This window comes from Mirounga angustirostris, unplaced genomic scaffold (genome assembly GCF_029215605.1).
Source record: "Mirounga angustirostris isolate CCGP_5_RB_7025 unplaced genomic scaffold, mMirAng1.0.hap1 SCAF_15, whole genome shotgun sequence".
In the NCBI taxonomy this organism is placed as follows: Eukaryota; Metazoa; Chordata; class Mammalia; order Carnivora; family Phocidae; genus Mirounga; species Mirounga angustirostris.
Genome location: NW_026991723.1, coordinates 76,348,882 through 76,375,363, shown reverse-complemented (window position 1 = coordinate 76,375,363; position 26,482 = coordinate 76,348,882). Strand labels below are relative to the sequence as shown.

At 49.2% G+C, this 26,482-nt stretch overlaps 1 protein-coding gene across 1 annotated transcript in view; it reads right to left on the bottom strand.

The window, feature by feature from the left end:
* PAPPA (pappalysin 1) overlaps positions 1-26,482 on the bottom strand; it is a 237,419-nt gene that overhangs the window by 10,265 nt on the left and 200,672 nt on the right. The window contains exons 18-21 of the mRNA XM_045883010.3: positions 24,839-24,986; positions 19,609-19,718; positions 10,866-10,937; positions 5,906-6,004 (exon numbers count right to left, since the gene is read on the bottom strand). Coding sequence (XP_045738966.1) covers positions 5,906-6,004; positions 10,866-10,937; positions 19,609-19,718; positions 24,839-24,986 — 429 coding nt within the window. The remainder of the gene's footprint in view (positions 1-5,905; positions 6,005-10,865; positions 10,938-19,608; positions 19,719-24,838; positions 24,987-26,482) is intronic.

The following is a 26,482-nucleotide window of genomic DNA, read 5'->3' as shown; positions in this document are numbered from 1 at the left end:
TAAGAATTATGAGATAATAAATATATTTTATAGTGCCAAGGTGATCAGGGTTATGAAAGAAAGAAAAGTGGAATCCAAAGCAAATGGGTGCGTGAGTGCCAGGGGTAATGTAAGGTGGGTGGTCAGGATGGAGCTCATTGAGAACCTGACACTTGGGCAAAGACTTGGAGGAGGTGAGGGGAAGTGAATCATGTGGATGAATAGAGAAGAATGTTCTCGGCTAAGGGAGGAGCCAGTGACAAAGTCTGTAAGGTAGGAGGACACCTGGCTGGACGGCTGGAGTTAAGTGAGGGAAGGTACTGATAGTAGGGGGTAAGGTCAGAGAAGTAATGGAGAAGTAAGGCACATAGGGCCTTATAGGTCATTGGGAGGCCTGGTTTTTACTCTAAGTAAAATGGGGAGACACTTGAAGGACTTTGCATAGAGGTGTGATACCACAAGACTTGTTTTAGGAAGACCATTCTGTTTGCTAATTTGAGATTTAAGAGCCATTGATGGACATCACCAACTCTGCAGCCTAATACCCAACCCTTTAGCATGGACCACCCAGCAGCATAGAAGGCTGCTGTCCATCTAAGGATTTTTAGAATGACTAGACTCCTTAGACCAATGGGCTATGTTTGGGTATAATGTCCTTCCCTACAAAACCACGTTTTCACTTAGATTTAGCAAATAAATATTACAACCCTACACTTAATGTCATCAGTTGGGCATGCAATCCTGTGCTGAGATGTTTCTGGGATTAATTTCTTCCTAATCTTTACTGGTCTCTGCCCCAAAAAGCCTGCAGGTTCTCACCAATGGCCAATTCCCTCAGGAAGCCAGATGGAGAATCCTTAGACATGAATATCATCCAAATGTCAAGAGATAAAAACCAAAGGTGAGCCTGGCCTGCCCAGGGTCACAAAAGTAAGTCACAGAACTGGGACTATACCCCAACTTCCCAGACATCCTCCAGAATCAGTCTCTTAGCAGCTGTCTAAACCATGACCATAAGTAGTGTTTCAGGCCACCATGCCTTACAAAACCTTGCTATGTTGAATAAGGCTGTTTCCCCTTCTTCCCTTAAACCTCCAACACATGCTTCCTTAGGATGATTCCAATTATAAATGAAATTTTTTTGTTATGAGGGTAAATTATTGAAGCAACCATTCTGGAAATCTCTGTATTCGAGACTCCTCAAGGCTCCAACAGGAAAATAATAAACTGACATGCTAAGAAGCTGAGTCCCACCCCTTCCTGTCTGCCTCGCACTGCAGACAGGTGTCTGGATGGGAAAACGGTCACTGCTGTCAGACTGGGTTTCCTGCACTTGCTTTTGTCTGTCAGCCGGGCCCAGGTCACCCCACAAGGCAGATGTGGGGAACAGCTGGCGTCTGGGCAGACCAACAAGGGGAGGAAGGATGAAGGGAGCAGACAGACATCATTCTGGGCCAAGTGACCAGGAGGCCTGAGCCCCGGAGACTGGGAAGAGGTTAAGTTAGAGAGTTCACTAGAAGGACATCTGGGAGAAGATGCTGTGTGCTTACCCTTGGCCTTGAGTTCATCCTGGCACTCCTGTCCAGGCGCACTAGGAAGGAAGAAGACCACCCACCAGGGGAAGGGTAAAATGCCTAGGCAAGATGCAAGCTCATTACAACTAGATGTTCAGAATAGGGGTTAGAGGCAACTTCCTCGTGACTCAGGCTCACAAGGTTTCCCTCTCAGCTCTACCACTTGCTGGCCGTGGGACCTCAGCCGTTCTCAGCCTCAGCTGCCTTGTCTATAAAATGAGGCTAACAAGACAGCACCTACAATAGGGTGACGGAGTGATGAAAAGAGATGGCACTTGCAAAAGCAGTTACCACTATGCAGGGCACATCGTAAGCCCTCCATAAATAGTAGTGACTATTGTTCAGAGCCAGGAAATCCTAACGCCTACACTCATCTCTGTCACCTCTTACAAGGGAGTTCACCTCTCTGAGCCTCCACTGTGTCTACCTGGTCCGGTTTTTCCTGCCGTCTCAAAGTGAGACAAGAGGTACAGAGACTCCAAACCATGACCAGACACATAGTATGTGCTCCATTAATGACATTACTGTCGCTGTGGAAGGTGCATGAAGCAAATCTGCCCTACCTGTGAGTTTCTGAGTGCCAGGCTGTGTGCTTGTAGGCAGGGAACGCCCCATGATGGGTGCCTGGGGCCAAGAGTTCAGCTAGGAACTGACCAGGACCAGCAGCACGGAGCAGGGAGTGAGAGGGCGGAAGGCAGCCTCTGGCCCCTCTCCTGCCGTAAGAGGCTTCCTGCTGGGGAAGCTGGAGATAGAAAGCAGGACTTTTTTTCCACTCAGAGGAAACTGCTGTCTGGGATGTCAGGGATGGCTGGCAAGGCTGGGAGCCTCAACCATTCCCCACCCTGTCTTTGCTGCTGGGAAAAGCCGCTTTCATCTTGGCCAAGGGAGGGGCCCCCCATCCAAGGTTCCCTGGCAGTCGGGGTTCACGGTGAATTGTCTCCAGCCAGAACTGCGAGGGTTAGGCCCAGGCACACTGAGGAGTCGGCCCCACGCACAAGAAAGAGCTGGGCTCATGCGTCAGGCAGGCCTGGGCTTGAATCTGGGCCTCGCCACTAGTGGCCAAGTGAACTCAAGCACGTCCTGCAAGTGCTCTGAGCCCAAACTGGCTCGCCTGGGCAGCTGGGCTAACAGAGACCTGTCAGAGTTGCCACGGGGATTCAAGAAGGTGATGGAGGACACGCGTCTGGCAGGATGTCTGACAGTTGTGGCAGTTCACGTAGGGGTGCCTTTTTCATTCTTTATTTCTCCACCTGCTGTCTCGATAAACCAGTCTACGGCAGGAAGTGGAGCTGGGCGTGTACAAGAGAGTGTTAAAGCATTTGAGAAGCTGGAGGTTATTTACCAGTTAAACTGGGGGATTTGAATGGTAGGAAGTACGAGTTTAATTTGAGATCCCTTTCTCCTCCAGAAGTCAGACTCCCAGGAACCTCAAATCCGAAGAAAACACCAAATACTGTGAATAAGGAACAACTATGGCAACTGCCTCAGTTGGCAAAGCCATCTGCACCAGAAGAGAAGGCAGCAGGCTCTGCCATCCACACTTCCCACATAGTGCTTCCAGGCCTCTCCATCCTGTCTTCAACCACCACTCACCTTCTCCAGGAAAGCTACTCACTCTTCGGGTCTCAGTGTAGACATTGCTTCCTCAGGGAAGCCTTCCCTGATCTTCACACTGATCTCCATAAGATCCTGCTCCTTTCCTTTGCTGCCCTTTGACAAAGGCACTACAGTGTCTGGTTGGATGCCTGGCTCCCCTAACGGGCCTCGAGCTTCGCAAGGGCAGGGGCCAGTCTGTCCAGACTCTGCCCAGGGCACACAGCTCGGTACAGTGCTGAGCCCTCCCAGATGCTCAAGGAACATGCATCTCACTCAATGAAGGAAGCTTGGCCATCTGCATTCTGCAGCCTCAGCCAATAAGAAGGATCTCCAATTTAAAGTGGAAGGGGATCTCTTAACCCAGAAAGCCAAAATTACATATATAATGTGGGTAGAAAAGGAAAGGAAAAAAAAAAAGACTAGGAAGCATATTCAGAACTAGCAAAGAACTTACTCTGGGTCCCTTACTAAAGAGGCAACACCTAAGGGTCCTGACATCTGAAATTGTTGCAACTGAACCCAGTATGAACAGAGTGTCAAAATGGCCATTTGGTGTACATGTATATTTTTTCAAGTGACTGTAATCATTTGGAATCTGCACCTGAACCTCAGTCTCATGACTTCATGTTCCTACCATGCACTCTGTAGAAACAGCAATCCATTTAAGGAAGTCTCCCAATAAAAATAAATTAGGTTTTTTTTTTTATGTTTTTATATATAAATTCTAGTTGGTAGGAAAATTCTTCTAATCAGATCTGCTCTTACACTGATGGTGTCACATGAATACTGTGTCATAATTCTACCCAAACTTCTATTTAAAACACAAACTTCATTGTCCATTCACTTTCGAAAATGGTGGACTCCACCAAGTCAAATCGACACTATTGTATGCTGTATTCACTTGGCACCAGGCGTCAAGAGCCTTATAAATGCTCACACCTTTTATCCTAGTCATGTCAGCTCTAAAAGGCAATTGTCAAAGAACAGAACTGGAGAAATATTTATCTGCAAAGATATTCACAAGCCTCATTATTTATCATTGTGAGAAACTGAAGTAACCCAAGAGTTAAAAAGAACAGCCTGAGGTGAACAGCCTGTATCATAAACTATGATACATCACAACCCTCTAATAAATAATAATAGAGCAAAAACTGCAGCTGGAAAGTTTATAATAATATCAGATCATTCTTATGTATCAGGTTTCCTGGGCTAAGTCAAAACAGAACAAAACAGGATCCCACACTAGAATGTCAGTGAGATATACACAGGTACAAATACCACACACTTAAACCCAGTAAAATATGGCAGAAGGAAAAGCAATGGCTATTTCCGGGTTGTAAGATGAGCAATGATTCTGTTGTTCTCTTCTGCTTTCTGGATTTTCCAAAAAGTAGAATATGTATTATTTCATATTGGGAGAAAAATAAAAGTCATTAGTAGGAAATGAATTTTATTCTACTGTATTTAAGCAGAAAGTATTGACCTCCAGTGTTTAAAAAAAAAAAAAAAAGGAGGGGGTGGGCATGCTGAAGTGTTGCCCATACAAGACTGGCTGACCCCAGAGAACCTCAGCAGCCCTGGTCATCTATCCAAAGATGCAGTTTGAGTGTGTTCTTTTGGGTCTTGCCCTGTTCATCCCCACATTCTAGGGTCAAAGCATCTTTCTTAAAGGAACTAATTCTTTTAAGGATGATGCGATATAAAGGTACTTAGGTAGCAAGCCAGATGCCTTGCTCTCTTTCTCTCACTCACTCTGCCACCGTGGCCAAATCATTTCTCCTGTATGGGCCTCAGTGCCCCCATTAGGAAATGAGAAGTTTAGACCAGATAATCACTGATAGCAGTTCCAAGACTGACTACGACCTGTCTCAGGAACACCGTTCCCCCTTCTTTAGAGAGAAAGAGATTAGCTCCAATGATTTTTTGGCTCAGATTGTAGATGAGTACAAAACCAGAAATAGCTCCCCATCAACTCATTCATGACCAGAGCACTCCTCAACCCAGGTTGCCCAGTCTGACCACCTCTCCCCTAGCTCTCGGCTGGGGTCCCAACTCTCATCAGGAAGAAAGTGGGGTGGCCACTCTTTTGTGAGTGGTGGGTATGCATCACAGTCAAATGTTCCAATTTTATTCAAGACACTGGAATCATTCCTGTTGCACCCTAATATGCAAAGGAAGAAAATCACAACCAAGACCACTCCCCCTAATTTTACAAGTGTGAAAAACCAAAGAAATTATAAAATAATCAAAGGCTATGACTTACCTTGGTAAGAATGTCCCATCTTCTCTCTGCCCCTAGATTTTAGACATACTCCCTAAAAATGCAAGTTCCCTCTAGGATTTTACAAGCTAGTCTCTTGCCCCAGAAACTCTTTTCCTGGACACCTCCCCACTCCTTCTCCTTATCCCTTAAGCTTCAGGGTCAATGCTGATCCCTCGGTAGAGCCTTTCTCCAACCTCTGGCCTGGGCCCTCACTGTGCTCTATCCTCTCCTTCTGAAAGTATTGATTACACTTGTATTTGTCTGCTTCCATACCTGGCTCCAAGCTTTAGGAACCAAGTCTGCAAAGATCATTCACGAGCCTGCCCACCCAGCTCAGGGCCCAGCCCATAATATTAGCTCAACTACTGCCTCAAAGAATAAAAAATGCAATACAATATAGCATAGCTTATGGGCAGAGTTGTCCAGCATGCAGGGTGCTCCTGGCTAGGAAGCTGGAGAGACCTGCAGGCGGCGGCTGCCCAGGGGGGCCTACCTTCTTGGTCTTCACTGTAGAGGCACAGCAGTCCCCACCATCGTAGTTGCAGAAGGCTCGGTTGTTGATGGCATCACAGTAATTGTCTCCCATGAAGGGCTGCAAGTGGACAGAAAGGCAAAAGGAAGGTGGCCTGTTAGCATCCAGGAGTGGGTGGGGCATGGCCCTGCCATTGTTCAGCTATCTCATATCCTTTTAAAAACCCTGTAGACAGCCTACCTGGTCTCAGATGCCAACACCCCCTTGGACAAGTTATCACTTCTACCATTTGTAAAGACTTATCTAGCCAAGTTTTCCCCAACTCAACTATGGTTCTGCTGGTAGACAGGCTTCTAGGCTGGGGTATGCAAAGCCACAGGATAGATCACTTACATCTCTCTAAAGTAGGACTCATTTTACTTGAGGAAATGATGAGAAAATTTGAGCACCCTTCCCCTACTTTTTCCAGTAGTAGGTAGTTAAAAACATAATTTATAATACAATATAAGCTGAATGTAATCTGCCCAAGAACTGTCAAGATCAAATGTTAAGAATTCATAGGAATTCGGCACAATGGTCTGTGGGATCCCTCTCCTCTAGCATTGGAGTACAGATGTCCTTGATGTCACATGCTTTATGTGTTTGTCATCTTTTTTGTTCTCCAAACAACATGTGAGGTGAGCACTGCTATTCCCACTTTTCAGATGAAGATTCTGAGGCTCAGAGCAAGAAAGGGACTCAGCCAATATCAGCCTGGCAGGGCCAGAGCAGTGATTTAAATCTAAGTTGACGTCCTGTTTTTTCTTTGCCATTCTAGTCTGTATCTAGCACATACCGATGTGTTGCTTTTCTTCCCCGTGTTCCTCCAACTCTGTGGTGCCCCAAAGATGAGGAAAAGATGCAGAGTTAAGTCATTACTGATCTGAATCCAGAGTAATCTTATGGGGAAGTCAGGAGTGTCTGCAAACCCCCTAAAACTTTTTTGTCCCCATCCAAGGACTAAGCACACTGTTTTTTTTCTAATGTCTGTTTATGAACCTGCAGCTGGTGTAAGACTGTGAGCTCACTGAACACACGGGCGATATCCAGCTCAATCTTTGTCTCCCTGTCACCTAGTTTAATACTGGGTACAACTTTGGCTTTTAGTGATGTTTTTGAAATTGCATATATTATACTGGCATACTGGAAAGGCAGTTGTGAGGGGTTTAGAAAACCTGGGTTCTAGTCTAACAAACCTCAGCCAACTGGAGAGGTTACTTGGTGATTTTGGTTAAGTGGCTTATCTTTTCTGGGCCTCAAGACTCCCAATTGTGAAATAAAGAGGCAGGATTAGTCCCCTGGTTTCTCAAAGCAATATGCGTACCCCTCCACACACCAAAAGCAATACTGTGTGACCCTTTAATACAGAAGGCAGTTGAAAGTAAGACCTCTCTTATTAAAGTTCACATTGGGCTCTAATGCTCAGTGACTCACCAATGGGAAAGATATCATCAGTTGCCTAAGACCACTGCATCTCAGCACAACCCCTATGATCCAATGGTCTTTCCTTCCCATCCTGTTACAGGGAGAACCAAGCTCACAAGGAGTCCCTCCCATGTGGCATCCCTGGTCTTTGCATCTCTGCTCTAAATTCGTCGAGGCTCTGTGCTCCCAATTCATGATGCCAGATCCCATTTCATCACTATCCTATTAGGGTCTAAAAAAAAATCTTAGCAAGACAGAACCAAGAACAGGCAAGAGCTGTGCTCAGGTGTCCATGTGTAAATGTGCATGGCTATGAACACAAGTGTGACTCTGACAGGTACTTGCTGTAATAAACACACTATTACGTTCATATCCAAGCAGACAGGCTCAAACAACAAACAAAGGATAAGCCCTTGGTTTTGCTCTGTGCCTGAGGAGATCTGCCTGTGGGATCTGTTCTTTATGATCTTTCTTATATCATATAAAACAGAGTAAGGAAGGAAACCAATGTCCCTTAGGATGAAAGAACTGGCTTGGTAAAAGGAGTAGTGGGGAAAGAAGAGGAAAAAGAGAAAAAAATAAATGAAACTTTTTTTGGCCCCTGAAAAAAAATCTGCAGTCTCATCACCAGCTACCCTGCAGCCACATCCATGCCTCCATCCACCCCTCTATCCATGCACCCTGTACTTAACCATATTTACTGAATGCCTACTATATGTTACACATTGCACTAAAGACAAAGCTATAACAGTGAGTCATACAGATGAAGCTCCTACTCCTCCAGAACTTACGCTTCAGTGAGGAGGCAGACTTTAATCCAATAATCACACATCTAATTGGCCAATTTCAACTCTGATAAGAGCAACGGAGGACAGGTACCACGAGGCTGTTAAAGAGTAAGAGGACTAGGGCGCCTGGGTGGCTCAGTTGCTTAAGCGACCGCCTTCGGCTCAGGTCATGATCCTGGAGTCCCTGGATCGAGTCCCGCATCGGGCTCCCTGCTCGGCGGGGAGCCTGCTTCTCCCTCTGACCCTCCCCCCTCTCATGTGCTCTCTCTCTCATTCTCTCTGTCTCAAATAAATAAATAAAATCTTTAAAAAAAAAAAAAGAGTAAGAGGACTAGACCTCATCAGGGAGCTCTGTGAAGGTGTCCCTTAGGAAATGACCTTTCAGTGGAGATCAGAAAGATGAGCGAGGGGTTAATTAGGAGAAGGTGGAGAAGGGAGAATGTCTAGAGAGAGCGAATAACATGTGAAAAGCCCCGGCACTTAAGAGATTTTTCCCAGCCCTGGTATTTCTCAGGGCTGCTACTACTACTAATGTATTCAGGCAAGCAGTTCAGCCTTCGAGATCTAGCTCCAACCTCACCCCTCCGAGATGCCTTCTCTGATACCCTCAGGATGTCCTGGGCTTCCATAGCTTCTTGTACTTGGTCTGGTTACAGCTCTTGGTACATATTTTAGAATTCTTTCTTTAATTGTCTATCTCCTTCACTAACTGTGAGTTCCTGATGGACAGGACTGTGTGTCATCCATTTTTGTATCCTAGACTTCCTCACAAAACATGTGGCGATTTGAGCAAAACTTCACCAAACATTTGTTCCTTCAATGTTTATTCAGTAAAATGGTTCAGTTCTTCATGGATGGATACGTGGATGCATGGATGGACAAGGGGCAAGAAGACACCACACATCTGGACTCAGGAAGAGCATAGTTACTGTTTTCACTTGATTAAGGTCACTGTGTTCCCAGAACCTAGGGTAGTGCTGGGCACATAAGAGGCATCAGTGAAGCTCTGATGCACGAGACAGTGAAGGGACCACTTCAGACATGGCTTAGGGTAGAGGGCTCAGGAGTCCCAAAACCTTTCCTCAATCGTTGCTACCTCCAGACATTCCAGGTTGTTGGCTCCTCCCTGGACCCAGCATTTGTATCTCTTCCAGGCATTCTTTTCAGCCCCAGGCATGAGGCAAACTATTAGCTCTAAGCTAAGGAGGAAAGGAGATCACCTGCAAGGGCAAAGGCGATAAGCATCGTTGGCAGGGCTCAGAGCCTGACAGGTGAGGGTCTCCTAGGCCCTGGTGCTGAGTCAAAGGAGGGATCGAATTCTGCTGTCACACTGGCTGCCCCGACCGCCGACTCAGCAGAACGAGGGCCCAGGTAATCCAAGCTTCCTTTTCTCCAAGCACTGGACTGATCCAGAGATGGAAGGAAGCACCAGCCACAGGGCCTTGGCCTTGGTTTTGCCATTCCTGGCTGAGCCTTAGGAGAATGGGGGGGCTCTTAAAGACTAGAGTGTCGAGTGTCCTGAGAATATGCTGCAGGGAGCCCCCAGCCAATACATGGAGAGAACAGTGTTACCCAGGGACTGTCTTGTCAGGGGTGCTTCATGGGTGGGAGGTGGCCTCGTGGAGGAGAAAAGAGCACCGGCCTGGAGTCAGGAGACCTGGGTTCATGCTTTGGCTCGGTGGCTTTTATACTGTGCAACCTTGGGCCAGTCCATCTCCTCTCTGATCCTCATTTTCCACTCCATATAACCATCAAGTAGGGTTAGATCACACTAAGAATCCTTCCTGTTTGGGCATTCCATCAAATTTTAGATCTGGCTACACCTTTAAAAAGTCAGGTTTAGATCATCTAGAAGAGCATTTCTGACTCTGACATTCTAAGAATTTCATCAAATACAAAGTTTTCTGGAGCACAATCTAGTCTCTTTCACCTGCATTTTCCTGAGTAGGCTCTTGAGGGGACGGGGCACAAATATTTGTGCATCCACCTAGATGGGATTTGGGGATTCTTTTCATTGCCAGCTGAGAAGACCCACAAGGGACTTGGGAAGCACAGAAATATTTCCTAGTTCCACAGGCAGTATAACCCCTTGAGAATACAGATGGCATCCTAAGTACCCTGCCCCTTTGCCTCTCTAGGCTTGTCACTGAAACACAGAGACAGATCTCCATAAAGCCAAGTTCCAGGGAATGGTTCAACTGTGAAGTCAGAGAGGATCTTCACTTTCAGCTCTATGGTAGAGTCTAAGGTATCCACATTACTTCTGGGGTTGAAGAACGAGTGAATGACAAATGTGTGGCAAAAGGAAGTGACCTGCAAGTAATGGTCAGCAGTAAAGTAGGAATTGGAAAGGAAGAAAAAATGCCTCCTGTGATTCTGTAAACATTAAACATAATTTTGGTCAAATGCCTGGCATGTTATAGATGCAAAATCAATATGGCCTCCCTCCCTCACAGATGCAACATTATGTTGAACACAAGCTTAGGGCACAGGAACACCCGGCTTGGAATCCTAATTCTGTTATCCATGAAATGTATTTTTGAGTATGTTTGTTGATATCTCTGTGCCTCAATTTCCCCATCTATAAAATGGGGTTGCTCATTCCTGTCCAAGAAGTCTATTAAAGGGATATTTATAGCATTCTGTAAATAAAGCAAATGGCAGCCATAATTAAGATAAGAACAATAATAATAATGTTAACAACAGTAGGATCACTTCTAGGGACTCACCTCACAGCCTTTGACGCAGTGAATCAGAGCAGGGTGAGGATACCATTTGAGACCAGCCGTGCAGACTACTCTCTGCAGAGAGAGGGAGAGAGCAGTCAGATTGGTTTGGGGCTGGGAGGAAGCTGTCTCGTTGGCACCACATTCAATCACCGCACCTCTTCTTGGATCTTCCAATTCCTGCCTTCACTCTGGCATTTACATGATAATTTGCCCAGGTACTTGCAATAACAGGAGCCATAAGATTACAGCAGTATTTGTGTTTGCTGTAGGCATCACGATTCTGTATCTTCCTGGCAGGAATAAGGACTTAAGAAAAGCAGAATTGGGGGATGAAGACGTGATCAGAAAGGCCCTTCAGGAAATTCTTGGCTGATGTTTGATCCATGGGTGGAGTTAGGAACAAGGTGGGAGGCAGGGGGAAAGGCAGAGTGGATATATGGCTGTAGCAGGAAGATGGGAGAATAGTGTGGAGCAGGGTTTCCCAAAGCATGTGCTGAGGACCACGTTCACCAGGGTCACTGTGGGAGCTCATTAAGAAGGCAGATACTTCAGAGACACCTTGGATCTAATGAATCCAAATCTCTGAGGCCAGGGCCTGGGACTCCACATTCTAAAAACAAGACTGCCAGATGATTCTGATACACACTACAGTTTGGGAGCAGTGGATTGGCTCAGAACCCTTGGAGACATGGAGAACCCTTCCTGTCTCCGCCTGCCACCATGCCATATGGGCCTGCTCCCAATTCCCTGACATTGTCCACACTGCCACACCCCTGTGATTTTGTTCTTGTGGTTCTCCTTCCCTGAAATGCCCTTCCCCATCTTGTCTCCTGGAGAAGCTTTAGTTATCTTCTAAATTGCTGCTCAAGACTTACCTCCCCTGTGGTGCCTTCCCCAACCCCTTCAGAGCTTCTAGGTTTGCATGTATGCATTTATTTATAGCCTCCTTTAATAATAATAATTACTACTATGATAATGACAACTAAAATATATTGAGTTCATTTGTGGTGCTGATTACTTTATGTATTATCTTATTTATTACTCGTTACCATGCAGTGAGCTGGGCATTAATCTTGGGTCATAAGGAGAATAAATTCCCCAGGCCTCATAGCTGTTTAGTGAAGAAACCAGGATTTGAAATGGAGCACTCATTTTGGAAATTATTTAAGGCAGCTCATAACATAAAATCCAATACGAGGATAATTTTTAAAGGAGGTGAAAAGAGAAAGATAAAGCTAGGAAGGTAAATAGCATCAGAAATGGGGCTAATATGATGTTCCCAGAAGCTCCTTTCTCTATTCTGCTATAGATGTCTTACTTTTTATGCCAAGATTACAATGATTTCTTTAAAAAATAAAATGAAAATAACCTGGAGGCAAATGCTTAGATCTGCAATGAGAGGTAAGTGTCAGGGACCAGCCATGGAAGTCTATATGATCAGGGCTTGCTCTCCTGGATGAGTGCCAACTGATTAATTTTAATGAAGAAATGAACAGTCCTATGGACCAGAATATGGGAAATCATGTTGACCAGCCCAATTTCTCCCTGAAGGCAGACCTATACGGGAGCCCAACTGTAATTAGGTTTCTTGGTGAGCTTGGAACAAAAGGAATCACATGACTCCAAGATCGGGCTGAGACTGGGTTGGTGCCTTTCTTTTCTGCCTCACAGCATCCGTGGTTCACCCTTGGATCATCCACAACTAGAATGGCGACTGGCACATGGAGGATGCCCATAAATGTTTTTGTTATAAATCCATGGTGACATCTCAAAATAGAGATGATTTTTATCAATCGGCAGTGTTTTCTTTACTTGTCTTCCTCTCTTCTAGAACATCAGAAGAGCCCTTACCATGCCTAGCATAGTGTCTAGAAAACCAGTTTAGTGTAGGCAGAATTAAAGTCTTAAACAAACATCCTAAGCTGAAGATCTGACAACCAGTCTTGCCATGTGAAGTCTACTATGTAGTCCCCTCCTGCACCTTTCTACCTTTTCCCAATACACCTAGATGAGATGACATGTGGGAAAGACCTTGGGCAGGGGGTATGTCAGATGTGGATGCAATTCAACTTGAAATTGCTTTGTAAATTTCCACTCTGAGGCTTGGTTCTCCCGTCTGTGAAATGGGTCCTGAAAAATCACATCATGGGGCTTGTCGTGATGATACATGGAGATAAACGGTACGGGAATGATTAACCGAGGACCTGGGTTTTAGACATCTCTGTCTTTCCCCAGGACCAGGCCTGGAGCACAGCAAATACATGTTGACCAGATAGATGAAGGAATGTGAGTAGCTCCAGCGTTCCTTTCTTTCTTCCGGCTTACTTTAGTGCCCTCTGCTTCCCAGCCTCAGGGCCAGAAGCAGAGAGAATCACCTGTTTTCATTCTCTGGGAGACCTTACCCAGGCTTTCATCTCTGGGTCTGAGAGTCTGTCCCCAGGCAAAATCCAGGGGTACCGGAGGGGCCCTTGGTAATGGCTCAAGTAATAGAACACAGCAGGGTTGGGATCCACAAGGGATTTGATGCCCATCCCTCCCCCTGTTTATCTGAGAGCTAATTTAATCCATCTGTAGGAGTGTTGTGGTACAGTTATACAAGTTTCTGTCAGCTGAGGTTTACCTGACGTGAGTTCATTAAAAGGACTTTTACACTATCCACATGAGCCTATTTATCTTTCCAAGGCTTTTGGATTTTCCGCTATTCCTTAGGGCTACTTGCCCTACGTGTCTCACTACAGGGCCCCTCTGTATGTGAGGAGAACTGGAAGGGGGCAAGCAGCAGGAGCTGAAGGAAAAGCTAGGCTATTCACACCACAAATTGGGAGATCCCAGATGATGCCCCTCATATGTCAGCCTTGTTCCTTTGGATGCCAATGAGACCTCTAGCCCAGTGAGAGAGCTTTCAGACCAGGTTTTGTAAGACGGCTTTCATTTCCTGCCTTGGTGTATAAGAAGAATACACTGTCCTTCCTTCCTGGTTGCAATGACCATCAACATCACCACCACCACCACCGCCTTCATCATGATCTTCTTCTTCTTCAACTTCTTTGTTGTCTTCGTTGTCATCATCTTCATCGTTGTCTTCTTCGCCTTCTTAGTCTTCATCGTCTTCGTCGTCATTGTCGTCATCTTCTTCTTCTTCTTCATCATCATCATCATCATCATCATAGCACTGCTACCAGCCCTGTCATCATCCTCATCCACACAAGCCCTGTCCTCAGAGCTTTATCTATTTAATTCTTACCATAACTATGGGAGAGGTATTATTTTTTAGTCTGGTTTATACAGGAGGAAAGAGACCACAGAGAAGTTAACTAACCTGCTCCAAGCCATACACGCAGGTAATGACCCTCAGGAAATAAGCCCATAGCTCTCTGATTTCCAGATCTATATTTAAACCCTATACTCTCCTTCACATTCCCCTAGTCCCCAAAACTGTAAATATAAAATAGTTTACTCTTTGGCCTGATGGAAAGACCAAGGTTCAGAAAGGTGGAGGGGCTTTGAGAGAAAAGTAGGCATCGGGGTGGGGCAGAATGTCTCCAAGAGGAATCCCAGGAAGATGGGGCCCCAGGCAGAGCTGAAGACATGCGAGAAAGCATCTTAAGAGAGCCTCCCCATCCTGAGGCTCATATTGGACACCCCTTCTGAAACCTTCTAAGATGAGCCCTCTTTTCTCCTTAATTCTTCCCTTGATGTATAGGACTTTCTGTGAATGAATGATATCATTTAGCTTATGTTTGCCATTCGTTATCAGTTATGGAGCTTCTGGCTTTCTTTAAAAGCCTGGCATTTTCCACCCCGAATGCCTTGTGTTTGAAGAATGCCTGCCATTTAGAAGTACATCATCAATGTTTTTGAATGAGCGAGTGAACCAGTAACCAAATGAGTGAATGAGAAATCACTGGATTCCGGACACATCTCTGGACTTCATGCTCACTCAGAACCATTTTACCTCTGACTTTAGACTCTTGACAGAGCCTTCCACAGTGGTGCTGCCTTCCCTTCAAGGAATGAATTCTGCATCCTTTGTCTGCAAGTGTCGAGTTATGACACCTAATATATAAGGTGGTTGTCTTGCAAGACAAAATGCAGGAGAATTAGCCCTGGGTCCAAATTCTGATTCAACTGCATTAGTTATGTGAATTGGGCAGTGAAAACCCAATGAGAACTTCAGCTTCTTCCTGTGTAAAATGGTGATACTATTGATCTCACTGGAATATGGTGGAGACAAAACGAGGTGGCATATTTGGACCTGCCTAACAAACAGTGATAGATAACAAATGGTAACTTCCTTTTTTTTTACCCTTAAGTACCCCCCTTCCCTTTCTTCTTCTTCTCCTCTCTTTCCTCCCTCCTTCCATCCTTTGCCCAGATGCCATTATAAAATCCAAGTTCCCAGATACCTAGAGGAATTATAAGCCTCTGAGGTTGTGCACTGCATTTTCCGGGAACAAGTCGAGGTACAGGGCAGACTAGGGGTGCTCCTTCAGAGCTGGTGACAGAGAGGCTGCTACCCTGAATTCCAGATGCCCAGGGCTAGGAGTCTGCCTCATCCAAAGGTTGCAAGCTGACAGCTTCCAGGCTACACAACCCACAGAAATGTTCAGTTTGGCACACAATGTGCTTGACAGGAGTCAAAATTATTTGCCAGTATTTAAAAAAAAATTTAGAGATTTTATATTTTAAAGACTCCAGATTTCTTATACTCAAGATGGAAGTGGGAGATCTAGCCATACTCAGCACCCGTTTCCACACTGCCACACTTGGCTCGAGCTGCCCCCTAGGGAAGCGGGATGTGTTTTCCAGAGTTCACCACTGTCCCCACCTTTCCCTGCAGTCTCTCCAGCACTGAGCCCAAGAGACATTGCCATCTGTCACTAAGTTTGTATTGTCTCCTTTCTTAGATGTGAGGAAGATTTCTCCGTGTCCCTATCACTTCCAACAGCACATGCGGGGTGGTGGGGGTGGGGGAGTGGGGGCTTTCAAAGGAGAGAACTTTAAACAAATAAAGGGAGTGTTTTTCTTTATGAAAGTAAAACTAAAAATTTTAGTACACCTGAAACTAATATAATTTTATATGTCAATTACACCTCAATAAAAAAAAAAATAAGCCAACCCAGTAGACGTTATCTTGGGGGCACAGCCATTGCCTGGCACGGGGAGGGGATGACCTCTGGGGAGCCAGGGATCCCGACCTGGGGAGTGGTTTCAGGAGTGGCCACAAACATGGACACTGATCAAACCTTCCATGTAAAATCAGCATGTGCATTAAATCTCAATAAGAAGAAAATTTAGAAAGTCATTTCTTAAGTTGGGTAAAATGTACACGGGCATTTGTATTATTTTACGCGTGTCTGTCTGAAATATGTCTAATAAATCCTGCTACCAGTATTAATAATATGCCTAGGTATGTAATCTACAGAATGACACGCCTGGCCTGCTTCACCCATTTGTCCCACCAGCCTGGTTCCCGTGGGGGTCTGACTTTGTGACTCTTGATCCAGGCCTATCTCTCATTCCACAGATGGGCCAACTGCAGCTTGTAGAAGTGGTAGGATTTGTCCAAGGACAGACCACAAGAAGATGCCTGGGCTTGAACTAGAACCTTGGTCACCTGATCCCGCAAACCTTAGTATTTAGCGAGCACCCACTGCGAGCTAGGCACGAAGGGGAGTACCGTGGTGAGTAAGAGGCCCGTGGGCCTGCCTTCACAAAGGTCACCATTCCAGTGCGCTCATCACAGCACGCCATCTCGGTGGTGATCTCCCACTCATCTAAGTAGGCGTTGTTCTCGTCATATAGGCCGATCCGTGTAAAGTACTTAAAATAGAGGCTGTCGTGCCCCACACGCCACCGTGGGCTTCGGCCGGCTCGAGTGGGCCCACGAGAGGTGGTGGTGCCTGTCCCTCCCAGCGCTGTGCGCAGCGAGGGCAACTTGGGAACCCAGGCGGGTACACCATGGTAACTGGCAAATACTACAAATCAGAGCTCTAGATGGTGGTTGTTTTTTTTGGGGGGGGGGGCAATGAAGAGCTCTAGATGGTGGTTGTTTTTTTTTGGGGGGGGCAATGCAGGGGGAGGGGAGCGCGGAGAGCCAGTGGTTAACTCTGCAGCAGCATGTTCCCTGGCAAGTGGTCAGTAAATGGTTTGCCCCTGTTATGACTGTCGTGCATTCAGCAGAGACTGCGCGGGGACCCCGAGACAACGTACATTAGACTGGCCAGGGGCTCCCTTTATATCCTCTCAGGCCAGGGGCTTCCCCCGCTGAGATTCCACTTCCTCCACTGGAAACAGGGGAGAGACAAAAACCCGCCTTACCGGGTGTGTGGGGGGCAGGGGAAGGGGTGTAAAGAAGCATGACCCCGTGCCCGATTCACGGGCGGCATCCACGAAATGTGCGTTCTAGCCCCGCACTTCCTTCCCTCGGGACAAAGGTAAGCGGACTTGGAGCCGAGCCCGGCCCCCACCCATCTGCCTTGCCCCGGCCCCGGAGGCCTCTGCCCTGGCCCGGCAGCCCCAGCACCAGCAGCTCTGTTTCTCTGTAGCTCTCAGCACACGGGGGGCAAGGGTACAGCAGAGGCCAGCTTTTCTGCCTTATTCCTGGAAATCATCAATCTCTGCCCTTCACCCTCCTCCCTGTTTCTACCACATTTTTTTCCTCCTGGATAATGAGGCCTCCGGAGACCAGGGGAGGTCTGAACCTCGTTATGGCTCTCTCCGTAGGCCGGCATCAATAAAGGCCGGCAGACCAGGGAATGGGGTAGGGGGCTGGGGCAGCCAGGCAGCGGATGGGCAACTGGGGAAGGGGGGGCTCCCAGGCTTTCAAATCCCTGGATTTATTTCACAGTGAATATAACTGAACTCTTTAGTGCCCGGGGCTCACCAAGGGAAGGGTGGGAGTTCACCCGGGGGCAGGAGGGGGCAGAGAAAAGGCCTGGGTGGGAGCCGGGCCAGGGGAAACTGGTCCTAATCCCGGGCAGAGAAGACCTCCAGGGCTGGGGTATGAGGGAGGTCTCCTGTGTCTGCTCTGTGTAGGAGTGTAATTCCCCTGCCTTTGGGTATGTGGGAGCAGGGCAGGGGACGGGGGGCATGGCTCTGCTTCCGGTGTGACCCTGGCCTAATCCCCTCACTCCGTGCTCCTCAGTTTCTCCATCTGTACAACGACAGGCTTGTACTTGATCTCCAACTTCCTTGAGCTTCTGACACGGGGGTTCTGTGCGCACCCCTGGGTATGGACAGCACGCCGGCATTCACCGGGGCATTCGGTGAGAATCTGTGTGGGGCGCTGGGTTAGCAGTGGGGAGAGGCATGCCAAGGGCAGAGAACAGATGGGGAGCATGAGGTCGGGGAGACAGGGCTACCTAGGCTATGCATGGGAGAGTCAGGGGCAGACAGAGGGGAAAGAGGATGTTTGGGCGGGACATGGAGCAAGATGACAGATGTCTTGGGAGAGGGAGAGAGAAACAGAATGGAAACAGAGGCAGGCAAAAGGGACAGGACTTGGATGTAGGGCAGAGGGCAGTTGGGGAGGAGGAGGGAGGGGAGGGGAGGAGAAGAACACTGTGGTGCACAGGGGAGCGGAGGGGTCGTCCAAGTCCAGTGCCAGCACCACAGGCCGAGTGCTGAGTAAGCCCTCGCAATCATGCCCTCAGCTCATTTGAGAAATAGTACACCTCGTATCGGGTTCTGCCTGGCTATCTGGAGCGGGATCTGCAGCAGGAGGGCAGACAGTGAGGCCCCCCACGCCCCAAGCAGGAAGGCTGGCCGGGAGGGACATCACCGAACACTGCCCTGTGGGCCCTGCTTCCCTCTTTCACTCTCTCCAGGTTGAGCCAGGACCCAGAACGGGTACATGAGGCCCAGGGTCTGTGCTGCCCTTGAGGGCAGGAGTGGGGTTCCGCTGTAGGGCCACGGATGGATCAGGTGACACATAGACCATGGGAATGGCCAGCCCCCAGGTGGACCTGGGCAAGGAGGCGGCTGCCAGGAGGCGGAGCCTACACGGCCTCTGGCCAGGGCCACACCAGCTAGACATTGAGGACAAGCACTGCACTTGGACTCAGGCTCGGGTTCGAGCCCTCGCCCTGGGCCCGTCGCTCACTCCTGAGATCTCAGTGTCCCCAAGCAGGAACTGCAGGCAATGCCCCCCTGCTCCATACAACAATCCTGAGTCTTAAATACAGTCTTGTGTGTTGAGTGCTGGGCACGTGCACATAGTGGGTGCTTCATAAGTAATGGGTGTTACCGGTTCCCCAGACCACATATTAATTGCTTTCCACCAAACAAGTTAAGCATGGAGAAGGATACCAGAAATCTAGGCCATGGCACATGGAAGGCCTTCTAAGAGCTTGTCTAGAGAAGCCGGATCACGCTATCCTTACAGGTACAGACTTTCCGGTCAGACAGACATGGGTTTGTGACCTGACTCTGCTTTCTGTGTGTTCTTGGTGCCTCCGTGTCCTCACCTCTAAACTGGGGACAACAGTCCTCTTATTCCTAGACTGTCATCAGGATGCAGTGGAACAGTAAATAAAAGGTCCTCCGCACAGGCCTGGCCGAGGGCAAGGGTGAAATGCTGGTGGCCTGGAGAGATGATCGTAAACAGTGCCCACCCCTCAGAACAGGCGTGACAAGTCGATGATTGAACATGTGTGAAAGGACTAATGAGGGACTGGGGCACAGCAAGTGTCCAACGGGGTCACTTCCCTCCCCTAGCCACCGGAGACAGCCCTGCACTCACCTCCACCCGTGTGGGGTTCAGCCAGTGGGGGATGTCCCGTACAGACACGTTCACTGGAAGGATGATAGACTCGCTGTTGTGGTCCAGGCACGAGGTGACACACTCCGACCCTGAGGGCAAGCACAGAGTGAGGCCACAGCTCAGCCCCCAGTCCCCTGATGCCCATGGGCTGCTCTCCCACCGTACAGGCCCTGTCATGCCTGGTCCCCAGTGGACCAGGCCATCCCGGCCTTGAGGACAGTGGAAAGAAGTGAACTCCCAGCGGGGCAGCCTCTGGTCTCCCTGACTCTATTCTCGTCTCCAACAAACAGCCTACGCCCACCGCCATGTTCATTGGCCCTGAGCCCCATTTGGTCATGCCCCTCCTCTGCTTGAGAACATTTCTAAGGTTGCCCACAAGCAGGACAAAGTATAATCCCCTTTGCCCAGCATCCGTGGGCTCCCATGGTCTAGTCGATCTCATCTCCCATTAACCATCTTCACGCTTTGGGTGGTCCAGCCAGATTGCCCTAGGTTTTCCACCTGAGTCCCACAACCCCTTGCCTCTATTTTTCTGCTCCCATTCACCCCTTCCCCTGAATCACCCCCATCTGCCTTCTCAAGGTCAAATCCTATCAGTTCTTCATGGCCCAGTTCAAATCCTCCAAGAAGCCTGCCCTGATTTTTGCGCCTGAGTGAGAGCAGTATTCAGCAACGAGGAGTCTCTCAGTGCTGGCCTTACGCCATCCCTGTGCCTACCTTTCCACAGTTACAGTGATGCCCTAGATGGACAAGGATGAGGGGGACTCATCTATGAGCCTAGCCCGGTGCCTGACATGCAGGGACTGCTCAGGATGCATCAGCCCAGGGCGTGGTGAGCCCATGAATGCAGCACAGCCTCCTAGCTCCTCACTTTCTGCTTGCTCAGGGCTTGCACACACGCCTCCCCTGTGCCTTTAGACCCTTCCTACTTCTCTTCAACTAGTGCACTATTAGTGATCCTTCAGACCTCAGTCCAAGTGCCGCCTACTCCGAGGAGCCCTCCCTGCTTTCCTGACAGGCCAAGCCCTCTCACGGGCACTAGCCCCTTCCCATGGGCTTGGTGACTGTTGTATTGATGGCTCTCTTCCCTGCCGGACTGTAAACTCCTGAGGCCAGCCCTCTCCATGCTCCCCGTTCCATGCCCAGAGCCTGGCACTGTGCATGGCCGCAAGTATTTGTGAAATGAGTGGGAGAGACAGGGAGTGCGTGAATGCGTCCATGGACAAGGGACCGAGGGAGTGGGTGAATGCACAGGAGGACATGGGTACCCAGATGGGGGAGAATGAATACAAAACTGGATACGTGGATAAAGGAACGAGAAAATGAAGGCACTGATGATAAACAGGGACAGGCGGGTATACAGCAGCCCTCGGTGAGGGACACCTGACTTTAAGCTGCGGGTTGGCAAGTCGACCATAATTTGGTGCATTCATTCTCTACCCTGACCTCACACATTGTAAAGTCTCCTGAAAACCAAGCCTATCCCACGAGGTATCTCCAGGACTCTCAAGCCGTGCTCATTCATGTGGGCAAAGAGTGGACGTGTCAGAATCTGACCAAGGCCCTAAGGAGGTCATTCCTCTACCTTAATGCCTGGACCACCACTGAACGCTAAGTGGACCCCAAGAGACAGCCAACTCGATTCTAGTAGCCATTCTAAAGGGGTGTGTGTGTGTGTATCCCCCCCCCACATATATATGTATATATAGTTTATCTATGAGGGCCCTTCTTATTGCCCTCTTGTCCATCTCTTCAGTCTGAGAGACTCAACAGGACTGAAGAGGGGATGAGGGTGGAGTGTCAGGCCTAGGACAGTGTTTAAAACCTCTTCACTTAACACACAGGGCCCCCCAGCCCAGAAGAGGGGGCAGATCCCTGGCCGTGCAGGTGGTTTTCATATGTCACACGTTCTCCTGAATATCCCGTGCTGTACCACAGGTTGTCATCACACCCATTTCTCAGGTTAGAGACGTGCACAGAGCTCAGGTTACAGAGCAGGCGATTAGGGGCCCATGAATTAAAACCCACGTCCTTCGGCCTTCCGAGCCCAGCAATGGATACAGGGGAGCCCAAAAGAGGAAAGAGAAAGGAAGGTAGAGGAGAGAAAAGAAATGGGGGGGGCAAAAATACCAAAAAGATGAGTGATGGGAATAAGGCGGGGTGGGGAGTCACGAAGTAGCTGGAGAAAGTCAGTGCTGTGTGTTTGTCAGGAGATCTTTTCTAAAGGAGTATTTAGGGAGCGAGGTAGAAGCAAGGCTGTGATGATAAAATCTTCTTTTGCAAAAACAAGAGGCAGCCCGTGAGGAAAAGCCAAAGGCTCTCTTCTCCCAGGAGGGGCACAAAGCGGAAGATATGGTCAACGCAGGAGGCCATCCCTGCCCTGCTCGGCGGCAGCCCCGTCTCCCCTTCCCCTTCCCCGCAGCTCCCTCCCCTGTGCTCTCCTCCCCCACCCATGGGGCTGGGGCTTTAGGATCAGGCTGCTATGTTGTGATATATGAGCCAGCCGGAACTGGCATCATTACTGAGGGTGATCTCACCAGGCCCCTGCCTCTCCTTCCCAGGGAGGGGGGGAGAGGGGGTGGGGAAGCAACTTTCTGAGGGTTCCTAACTGCCACCGAAGCCAGCCTGTGCTGCCCGGGGAGGGGCCAGCAGAACGTGTCCTCCAGCCCCCAAGCCCACGCGAAGGAAGGGACACACATCTCACCCCTGATTATGAGGCCTTGGATCAAATCCCCTCCTTGGTGAGGTGGGCTCTCCCCAGGAAGGGGCTCAGCCTGGGCTTCTGATGTGGGGGTCTTTGGAGGCGAGGAAGGGGAGGGACCTGGAGGTCAGGAGGGAAACCTGTTTCCCCTCCTTCCCAATGGTTGTCTCCCAGAGTCCCATGCTGCCTTTACCCTCTTAGCTCCCGCATTTGCCCCCCACCCCGGCCACCGTGGATCACCATATTCATAAAAGGGGCATCTGCATGGCAGTGGGGGACATGGGTACCGGGAAGGGAAGGACGTCCAGGTTCCAGTGTCCTACTGACTTCTTCCCCTTTCTGCTTGACCGTGAAAAAGCTCGGTGGGCAAAGGAATGCTACGGCCACACGTCTGCCTCCCTCTAGCTGGGCGAGCCGAGAGCCAGGCCGTGTGCGGCTGTGACATGTGCGTGGGGCGTACGCACACAGTGGCCGTGTGCATCTCTCTGCACAGGTAACATGTGTCAGGGCATAAGATGTGCTTGTGACAGGTGTGTGACCAAATGTCACACCTGTGTGCCTATTATGTGCCGCTGTGTGTGTGTGTTAGGTGATGTGTTTGTGCAGTATTTGGCTGATGCGTATGTGCCAGGCGTGAGTTAATGATGCGTGGGTTTGGGTCTATGGTTATTAAACATTTGTGCTTGTGTTTATTTTTGTATGTGTGAATATATTTGAGCGTATCAGTGGAGGTAGACAGGCAGGAAGTCTGTTTCTAAAAGTGTTTTTTTTTTTTTAAAGATTTTATTTATTTATTTGAGAGAATGAGAGAGAGCAAGCACATGAGAGGGGGGAGTGGGAGAGGGAGAAGCAGACTCCCCGCCGAGCAGGGAGCCCGATGCGGGACTCGATCCAGGGACTCCAGGATCATGACCTGAGCCGAAGGCAGTCGCTTAACCAACTGAGCCACCCAGGCGCCCTGTTTTGTTTTTTTTTTAAATAAGTCACTTAATGAAAATCTTCCCTCCCAGGGCCACTTAATACCAGTCATGAGTATATGTGAATATTCACTTGCGTATCCTGACTGAGTTGGAGGTGGGGACCCCATCACAGACATAAGTGTCTAGAACCACCTATCAGGAATGATGGAGAGAAGAAAGCGATGGCTTTGGGGCAGAGCAGCCAATGTTTTTGACCATTGCTTCACCTGTTGCCCTAACCTTCTAGAACGCCTATATTGGCAAATGACACAAGATACCACCCCTCTGCAACCGTCCTGGTCAGGGTCCTTTGGACTGGTGAATCTGTAGGAACTTAAAGTATCTTCTGAATCATTGGAGACAGCAACCTTGCACTTGGAGGTTTTTCTCACCCACGTAGGAGCAGATGCTCTGGGCTCCATGCAGGAGCGCTGATTCCTAGTCTGCTTGTAGGTGAAGAACATATGTGTGCTCTCAGGCTCTATGTTTCCCTCTTTGAGAGGCGGTGGTCAGAGGCCCCACACACCTCCCCTCTCCAACCACAGGCCTCGATTCTGGATAAGAAGTGACAGCTCCCATTCTGCTGGATGCAGAACTTATTGGCTCTGTGTGACTGGGAGTGAGTGTGTGCGTGATAACCTTCTGCTCCAGACATCCCTGGTGATTATCCCATAAATCACACTGGCCATGAGAAAGAACATCCAATTCCCTGGGCTTTTCATCATGGTCAATTAGGGAATCAGCCCAAGAGGTCAGCATCACCGCCCTCAACTGAGGTCAGACTCAATGCATGCCCACTTCCCCAGAAAGCCTCGGAGCCTGTGATTAATGCATCTGTCCAGACGCCTGGTTTCAACCAGGCCAATCCCTGGCATCAAACCCCAGGTTGTCTCCCCTCACTGTGAGCACTTTGTGAGCTAGCCTATCGCCACACAAATAGGATTCTGAACATGCTCTTTATCCTCTAAGTGGGAGGCCACAGAGGTGCCAGGGCAAGAACTCGGGCTTCAGAGTAAGGGAGATATTCTGTTATCCCTTCAAGTCTCCATCTCCTCATCTGTTAAAGGTCATGGAGCAGATATGAGACGATGCCTCTAAAGTGCTTGCTGTGGGGACCGACCCTTAATAGGTACTCACGAAGTATTAGGTTTATGCACAATTTAAGATTAACACCGGACCACGACTGCTCTCCGAAACACAACGTGTGCTTCCGCATCTCCTTCCCTTTGCACCACATGGTTCCTTCCGTCTGGAAGCCCATCTCCTGCCCAACAAGCTCTTTCCAATCCCTACAGCAGCATCCCTTCCCCTGGGAGCCTTCTGTGTCCCCCGACACGGCAGTCAGCTTTTCTGTACTCCGGTCTGACTCTCCACACTCACCGACCCTGGCTTCTCCAACATGCGTGCCCTTCACTCTCTTTCTGGGAGCACGGGACCTGGTCTCTCTCATCTCTGTCTCCCTCCCATGGGGCATCACGAGCGAGGCACTAGCCCCAGGCTCCCAGAAGGACCTGGCCCTCCCACTGCCACCCTCACGCGCCCACCATACCTATGGCATAGCCTTCCGGGCACTGCAGTTTGAGGTTGCTGTTGAGCTGGTCCGGGGCCGAGCACTGGCCCTGCATCTCCTGGCAGACGTGGAAGGAGCCGCTCCAGGTGCCGTCTTTCCGGCAGTGGATGATGTTGCTCCCACGTCCCTGAGCACCACAGAAGAACAGTCAGGGTGACCAAGGGGGACTGTCACCCTCACCATAATCAGCCCCTCCAAATAAAAGAGGAAACCGTTCCTCATCTCCCCAGGGCCCTGGAAGTGTTTGGAAAGCAACTGCTTAACAACGGTAGAAACCCACTCACCGTAAAATAGAGGCACTGTTAACATCTCCGCTTGACAGGTGGGGAAACTGAGGACTCAAACATGCTCAGAGCTCTCCAGGGACCCTAGCTCCCACGATTCCTGAACCCTAGCTTCGAGCTCTTTCAGAGATTTTGGTCAGAGGGATTTGTTTTGTGTGTTGATTTTTTTTTTTTTTTTTAAACTGAGATGGTAGGTGACCAAACGCACCCCAGCTCATACAGTAAGTACGAACATGGGTCCTGTAGCTGTTTGTGAGAGTGTAGGCATACAGCAAAGCTTGTTTCCTCTCAGCCAGTGAGGAAGCACCCCACGGGAGGGCTCTGCCACACGTGAACTTGGTAGGTCGGAAGCTTTTTCGTCCTTCCTCTCCTTTTCCTTCCTTCCTTCCTTCCTTCCTTCCTTCCTTCCTTCCTTCCTTCCTTCCTTCCTTCCGCTCCATTCCATTCCATTCCATTCCAGCAGCAATGGCACCCCCGGAGGTGGTGTGGGGATACTTCTATCTGTGCCCTCCCCTGCCCTACACAGTTGCTACACTACACTACAGAGTTTCTCGATCTGCCGCAAGGCGGCAGGCACACGCGGCTTGCAGGCACTGTCCTCTCCTGCTGAGCCCCCTTTCAGAGTCTGGGATTCTCATGGGAGGTCCCGCTCCGCAGATACTTTAGAACTGCCCCTGAATCCAAGGACCATTTCTTAGTGCCCAGTCTGTGCCCGGCTCTGTGGCGCCCAAAAGTAAAGTGAGCCAGTATCGGCCCCCGTGAGAAAGACAGTCATGTGAGCAGCCAGCCACGTCAGTGTGAAGGTGCTCGGTGCTAGGTGCTCTGAGGACACGGGGAGAGCAATCGGTTGTCAGGGGCAAGCAGGGAGGCCCTGTAGAGGAGGTGATATATGGAAAAGAGTTTTCAAGGATGCATAGAATCACAGGCAGAACGGGGATAGAAAGACCTTTCTGGAAGGCCAAAGGGCAGGTGCAAATGCAAGGAAGGACAGTGAGCAGCAGAGAGCTCCCTGGGGGTTCTCATCTTGTGAAGCAAGGGAGGATGAGCTGCTTGGCAGATGCAGGGTGGGGCCTTCAAAGTCAGCTTAGGGAGTGTGGTGGCCTCTACCCATTCAGAATGGAGAACCATGGGTGGCTTCGGGATCGGGGTCCCTCCATTGTAGAACAAGCTGTATATTCTCTCCCTCTGTAAAACTTTGGCTAAGAAGAGAATCCCTATATGAGGCCAGAGGAGCTGACTGCTCTACTCTCCATGCATTAGCTTCTGTGCCCCTCGGCTTCTGCTCAGACTCCTATGCCTGGCCTCCAGAGCCCTCATGGCCTTAGCTCTGGCTCATTCT